The sequence below is a fragment of the Penaeus japonicus genome, unplaced genomic scaffold (assembly GCF_977035675.1).
Source record: "Penaeus japonicus unplaced genomic scaffold, GWHDUDI00000001_assembly GWHDUDI00000032, whole genome shotgun sequence".
NCBI lineage: Eukaryota > Metazoa > Arthropoda > Malacostraca > Decapoda > Penaeidae > Penaeus > Penaeus japonicus.
This window is the reverse complement of record NW_028234434.1, coordinates 3,024,436-3,031,935: the sequence shown is the minus strand read 5'-3', so window position 1 is coordinate 3,031,935 and position 7,500 is coordinate 3,024,436. Positions and strand designations below refer to the sequence as shown.

Here is a 7,500-nt window from a genome sequence, read left to right as displayed (position 1 = left end):
CGGAACTCAAGAGGATTGGCAGAAATTTGAAAGTGGTGTGAATTTGGTGTATACTGATGCATCAAAAATGAGAATAGACTGTAAAAGCTCGACAGCAGATTCTGTTGCTACTCAGTGATTTGAGAAAATGAGTTTGCAATGCAATGCAAAAGTTATTAAGAAAAACAATGCATTAAGTGCACAAACAATATGGGGAGTGACTTCCATTTTAATAAGCTGAGTGTATGGTCCATGTGTGTGTATGTAGTGGCTGTTGTGGTCAGGGTGACCTTGGTGGAGTGTGGACGAATTGTCTTTCGCGAAATTCTTTGATGCAAGAACTAAAAACAGAAAAGGATCATCTGTTTTTGCGAAGATTCTACCAAAAACAACTTTCAGCTTCCCATTCCAGTGATTCTGTGCTTAAGAAACAAGTAAAACTTTGGAACTGCAGGTATTCACTGTGATTTTTTTTACAAGGAAAAAAGACTATTTTTAGAAGCAGGATGGAGATAATTGATCGTCTGAAATGGAAGAGCTACTGGATGTACTTGAAAAATGCCTGAAAGAAAGATATTGGCTGTAAACTTCAGAACTGGAGCAGACAACAAGATTTATCTACATAAATGATTGGTGATTATCCTGTGCTGTTGGTTGTGCAGGAGTACACCTGAGCAAAAGCCTTGAAGTGAAGTTCCTGTTGTATCAGCTATAGGAATTGCTTCATTTCAGTTAAAGGCTAGGGCATGTCTTGAACCCCTCTCCCCCCTCCAACACAAATATTTACTTCATGCTTAATTTCTGATACAAATCCATACAATTATCATGAGAATTCTATCAACTAGATCATACTCATCACATGCATTGCATTCCTAGTTGAGAGGATTTTCAGCATTTTTGTATGATCATCGATGGATTTACATCTTCTGGAAGGATGTCAGGTAGAAATACTATTTCTTATCATGACTCCTAAAGGATCACATTCAGACTTCTAGAAAACAACAGGTTCTGCACCGTTTAGTTACTTCAGTTACCTGAGCATAGGATGATTGTTCTTCACGACGACTCGGGATCATCAAATGTTAAAGGGTCTTCACGGCTACACGGGATCTTCACGATAACAGAAGGACATGCACCTTGACCTGGTCAACTGAACTGGAATTCTTCAATTTCTCAAGCTTTTATGTCATTTACAGGTACAGTAAGCTTTGCTGAGAAGTCTTTATTCAGCTGGTTTATAAGAAGAAGCCAGTTAAACACATTTTTACCTAAAAATGTATTCCATGGCATTACCTAAGAATTTGATTTCAGGAGAGTTCTTCAACTGAAACCCCCATTTCCCTTTTTCTTCATCCACTGACAGTAGTGCTCTCTTGTACAATCTCAAGCCACAGGATAAAAGCAAGAACTAAGAAGAGTGAAACTGGAACTTTTTATTTCTTTTCTTTTTACGGAATTTGAAAGTGAATGTTCAACAAGTCGGCTCTGCAGCAGAACTTTTGGACGTTACAGTGTATTTTTAAGCTGTGTACAAACAAACTGTTACAAAATCAAACAAGCTTTGTATAAACCAAGAAAGTGTGTACTTACTGGTTTTTTAATTTGTTTATTATCCTAGAAACACTGCAGCTTTCAGGACTACGATATTTTCGTCCAATTAGAAGAATATTTTGGCTCCTCTCAAATGATTGTTATAAGTGTTGAAGCCTCAATAAATGTTGATACCTCTTTATACTAGAAATATAATTTTATCGGCTACAGCAAAGCTGTAATGGTCCTAAGAACAAAGCATGTTCCATATTCATGTTTTATTGTTCCTGTCTACAGAAATGAATTTGTAATCCTGCAACTTGAGCCTCCAACATCATTTTGCTGTTCCAGCTTTGTTTTACTATTGACTTCCAGTTTACAGCATACTATCAGTGTTCCAGTCAGCTGCATCTTATTAGTACTCCAGACAACAGCTTCCATATTCCAGTCTCGGCGTTCTAGTGTCCCAGTCTTCAGCTTCTTAGATGTGTTCCAGTCTTCTCCATCAAGTCATCTATTCAGTGTCCAGTATTGGTAGCAGTGTTCCAGTTACATGAGTTTGAATAATGCAGTCTTCACAGTTATTAGATTCATTACCAGGGACCTGTTCCTTTTAATGGTACAGTATTTTTATCCAGCATATGATTTTGAATTAATACAGAATTTATTGTTATTGTTTAGAGCAGCCTTTTATTCTTCTGACTTGGGTATACCATCTATTATTGCAATCCTTGTTTTTGTCATTTGGAATTAGGGAAATTAAGCTAGCTTGATTTTGCCAATTTTCTGTTGTTGTTGGAGTCTTGAATAGCTAAGAAAGGGAAATTCACACATCAGGACATACATTTGGTACAGTACAAGGCCATGTACAAGTTATATGATGTAGTGTTCCTGTATTATTTATCATTTTAACTGTTTCCATTATTCCCTCAAAATAATATATAACTAAAGTCATCTTTGGATATCGAGTTTGGTTGAAAATGCATTTGCAAATTGACCAAGTAAATAATTAGGTGCTTGTTTAATCATTGATTATAGTGTCCATTTGTGTCAAGTAAATTCTTGATTGTTGTTTTAGTAAATAGGAATGTAATTTTATTAGTCACTATATTTTATTGTTAAAAGCACTGTGATGCCATATTTTGTGAAGCAGATTTTGTACATAAAGGGAAATAATGTTAGTATCAATAAACCAAGCAAAAATATGATTTTAGTCATTTGTCCTAATCATGACATCTTTATATATACCAATGTTTGAGGCATAGGCGGAGATATGACCATGAAAATGATATAGCCAAGGTAGCAAGTTATGGACGTGGAACATGATGTTTTAGAAAATATGATGACAAAAGTATAATATACAAAAATAAATTACTTATTGATTGGAACCAAATGACCACGTGCTTCAATGTTGAAAAACGTTAACAAAATTTTCTCAAACGGGAATTTAAAAGTCATGTTCAAAATGAAACTACCCATACCTATATAAAAATACAATATCTTTATATAAGTAAAGATTTTGTGGAATGGAAGCACCTAATGGCTTCCATTTGGAACCAACTTCTGTTGGAAATATATACTGCACTGTGTTGGATTTCTCGTTCCAAGCAGCATTCTTTATCATTACAATTTTGTGATAATTCTTTTCTGGTGATGATGTTTGTCAGATTATGATATTTGTTGACATACCTATTGCACTGGCATCATTAGACTTGCGAGTCTTTCTAAAATAATAAAGTATCCAGTTGCCAGGCTTCTTTTCTCATTTGAGAATACCAACTAGGTCATAGATAGGATATACTAGATGAATTCATCCCAACGTACTGTCCCGGTTTGGATCAGAACACGAATGTGTTTGTCATTTATTCCAGTGTCTTATAAGTTTGAGGAGAAAAAAGATCCTAAATAATGAGCTAAACGATAGGTAATTGTATTTTTGGTTACTGTACTGTCTTCTTGCAAATATCTTGCATCTGTATGATAGACCTGTCAGTTTTTTGTTAAATTCAGTAAGTTCAGAGAGATTTGCGAAGACGTCGCTACGCCCGGACTATTAAATTCCGCGGCAATACCGAAGCAAAACCTCTCCAAGTATTTGATACATCATTGGAAATGTATAAGTAAAATTGTAAGATCTAGAATCGTCTATCTTTATTGTATACAGTCTCTTGATATAAATACTTCTCCGTTTAATTAATTTTCATAGGACATAAATCAAACTCAGGGTTACTTTACAAGTCTCAATCTACCCCCCACTGGCTTTTTTTAAGTAAATATATTCTTTCATATCTTGTGATACCAATATTGTAAGCTCTCCGTTTCATTCACGTCTCTGTCGAGACCATATGAATGCACAATGACATTGTTAGGTATGGATAGGCGCTCATATACATAAATGTATATACGCAGAGATTTTTCCATTAATGGGACATTGAATTGTGCAACCAATATTTTGTAAATTCAATATTTATGTAACACCTATTAATTAAGTGTATCTATTCGAAAAACGATGAAAATTACTGTTTAATAATATTTGTATTCATTATATAACAGGAGAGCTAAATAGCGGCCAGACTTAGATAGGATTGTAGTATGTGTAGGCTATAATGTTTGGAAGTAGAAGACTCATGTTCCAACGGAAAATTATATATGAAAAAAAATATCCAGGTGGAGAACATCTTGATGTAAAAACGGCATTAAGGGTTTCCGCTAATTCATTATAGCCGTATTCAAGCACCTTTGATTACTTGTGGTGCAAAATGTCTACTATTTTGTTGTATCACCTGATTGACATTTTTGTTAAGTTCATTTCAAGATGAAAATCAAAGTAATATAAATTCTCATTTACGGAAAAGGACCAAAATAACAATGAAACAATATATGATTATGTTTACCTTGCATATATATTTTTAGGAAGACACCTTTTGGCGATTTGCCATAGTTAAGTGTGCATTTGTACATTTCGGTCTATATGGTTTCTATGAAAAGCCTTCAGCTAAAAGTTCGGACTTTGGTAAATTATATAACGACAACAACAACAAAGGGCTACATGAGTGCCTTGGAATGATATTTTAACACGCACTACAACCGTGCCAGAGTGAAGATACCATCTAGACTGCTGCAACAGTACAGTGCAGTACATTTTACCTGAGCAAAGTAGGCACACCATATTTGTGATCATACACTGATTTTCATACATAGAAAAAAAGGTCTGAGCAGTTCGATAGAGCATTCAATGCTTAACATTTTGAGTATTTGTGTGATTACATGAAACCAAAACGCAACAAAACAAATTAGTACACCCACAAAAGGCGATTGGTAGAAATGAGTGAATATAATGTGTAATGCAGGACTGAGCCTTCAGCAACCAAGGAGCGAGTTCCTGGAACCGCCGGGCCACCAGGGTGCGCGCGCGCGGGCCAGGACGGAAGTGCGAGCGTTCTCGTAGAGGCGAGCGGGCCGCCGGTCTTCCACCTCGTCCAGCCATTGCTCGTAGGCCTCCAGCGCCTCCGACGAGCGCTCCAACTGGCGCCGCAACATCACCGACTTTGCGCTCTCGGAATCTTGGCTGGAGAGAGAAATGGTGCGAATGAGGGAGTGGTTACAGTGCGATCTCAGTGAACGGGGATGAAACAAGATTTACTAGGATAATTAAGGTCACTAATAATGATACTGAAGTAACTTGTGACATGTCCTAGATACTTACTAAACCTTTTTAAGGTTTTCTCCTTGCTCCGCCATTTTCATTTTCTTCCAGGCAGCAAATGACATTTCGGCATCCTGCTTCTTTTCCAATTTATCTCGCTCTTCTTTCGCTTTCCGTTCCATTTCCTCTTGTTTTGCTCTCCTTCGTTTTTCTGTTTCTTCGATTTTCTTTTGTTCTTTCCAGGATTTGAATACCTGTTAATTTACAAAGAGAGAAAGAAAAACAGATTGTTGCACAAACATTTCAAACTCGGATTCTCTTATTTCAGACTCCACAAATCGTGTGGTATAATTGCGGACAAGAGTTCCTGAAATCACTCTTTGGTGAGCCAAAGAATGTATAAAAGTAGTGGATAGGTTCAATATAGCTTAAATTGATATAGTGCAATGTATTTTTGCTTTACTCAATCGCCCGATCATCAAATGCCATCTCACAGACAGACATGAACAAAGCAAAGGGGATAGAAGAACTCAATCCGCAACTGTACAGGTGGATAGATGGCATCCCCTCCGCTGTTTCAATTAACTGCTTCGAGATGAGAATTCAAACTTTTTTTCGTTATTAAAATCAAACGTTATTACAGACGTCTAATAATTGTGCGCAATTTGCCGTTTTTCGCCTAAATCCCTTCGCAATTTAAAGAGATCGAAGACCCTAAGACAAAGGATGACTCCGCCTCGAATCCTATTCAAATGAGGATGGCAGCGGACATCTAAATCAAGCCAACGCCAGCTTACCACCTCGGCTTCCTCACGCTTCGTCAGCTTCTCCTGCGCCTTCTCTATCTTGGTTTGCTTCTCCATCCTCTTCTTCTCTCGCTTTTCCCTGGCCAACGCGATTTTCTCCTTCTCCCAAGCCTCGATTGCGGCCGCGATTCGCATCTGTTTCTCGTCCTGTTCCCTCGCCTTCTCCGCCGCCTTCTGGGCTTCGGTTTTCTTCTTCTCTCTCTCTTTCTTTTTCTGTTCGAGCTTCTTCTCTTCCCATTCGGACACTGCGGTTGTCACCTTCTCCTCCTTTTCTTTGTGTTTCTGAGATTTAAAACAAGAGATTAAATAACATGATTTTTCCCCTTCTCATTTGTATACGTCACACACACACACACACACACACACACACACACACACACACACACACACACACACACACACACACACACACACACACACACACACACACACACACACACACACACATATATATATATATATATATTAATATATATATGTAAATATATATATATAATTATATATATATATATTATTTTTATTTATATACATATATATATATATATATATATATATATATATATATATATATATATATATATATTATTTATTTATTTATTCATTTGTGTATACACATATACATTATATATATATATATATATATATTTGTGTATACACATATATACATTATATATATATATATATATATATATATATATATATATATATATATATATATATAAAGTAGAGAGATACAAATCACCCACAATACATATCTATCAAACCAATCCGATTTTCACAAAGCCTCACCATCTCCTTCGTCCTCTGCTCCTCCCTCTGCTGATCTTTGGCTCTGATCCTCTGGGAGCGGATCTGGCGGCAGCGCTTGAAGTACCACTCCTCGTAGATGGCCTGGCTGAGGGTGGCTCGCTGGACCTCGTCTGCCGCGGGGAAAGGAGGCCTCGTCACCCACGCGTTAATGCAAGCACTCGAGTGGCAACGCCGTCAGGAGGCGGTGAGGTGATGGTCGTGATGGTGATTAATAATGATGATACTAATAATGATGATACTAGTGACAGCAGTGCCGATGGTGATAATGAAATAGGTCATATTATAATCAATAATAATATTATCAACGATGCATATCATTATAGATAATAAAAATAATTATACTGGCGATGATAATCATGTAATGAATATTTCTAATAAGGACAGTAATGGTAACAACAATAACGCCTACGATGATAAAAGTAATAACAATGCCAACATGATAATGTTGAGCTAAAGATAATCCCTACAAAGCAATTCAAAGTGAACGCGCGCCCCCTGCAGCGGCAGGGACCCGCGGCGACTGACCCACGGTGAGTGCGTTGAGCGAGCCAGGATTCTTGACCTGCGGGATGGCGCGGCTAACGTCCTCCAGCGACGTGGAGCGGCGGGTCACGCGCGTGTGCAGCTTCCCTTCGCTCTGCCACGACTGCGACGAGGTGGATCGGGGAGTCCTGTGGGGAGGAGAGGGGAGGGGAGCGTGGTGTGGTGAGTGTGTCGGGAGTGGGTACT

The 7,500-nt window shown here is 37.7% G+C and overlaps 2 protein-coding genes across 3 annotated transcripts in view; one reads left to right on the top strand and one right to left on the bottom strand.

Moving 5' to 3' along the window:
• LOC122263855 (leukocyte receptor cluster member 8 homolog) overlaps window positions 1-2,714 on the top strand; it is a 16,473-nt gene extending 13,759 nt beyond the window's left edge. For both annotated transcript variants that reach the window (XM_043033647.2, XM_043032860.2), the window contains exon 11: window positions 1-2,714. This exon is cut by the window's left edge and continues 51 nt beyond it. In XM_043033647.2, the coding sequence (XP_042889581.2) occupies window positions 1-118 (118 nt within the window). In that variant the 3' untranslated portion in view covers window positions 119-2,714.
• Window positions 2,715-4,037: 1,323 nt separating this feature from the next.
• The window catches only part of LOC122242361 (uncharacterized), a 7,331-nt gene continuing 3,868 nt past the window's right edge, over window positions 4,038-7,500 (bottom strand). The window contains exons 5-9 of the mRNA XM_043000008.2: window positions 7,297-7,442; window positions 6,751-6,881; window positions 5,953-6,243; window positions 5,216-5,409; window positions 4,038-5,077 (exon numbers count right to left, since the gene is read on the bottom strand). Of these exons, the coding sequence (XP_042855942.1) occupies window positions 4,870-5,077; window positions 5,216-5,409; window positions 5,953-6,243; window positions 6,751-6,881; window positions 7,297-7,442 (970 nt within the window). The 3' untranslated portion in view covers window positions 4,038-4,869. The remainder of the gene's footprint in view (window positions 5,078-5,215; window positions 5,410-5,952; window positions 6,244-6,750; window positions 6,882-7,296; window positions 7,443-7,500) is intronic.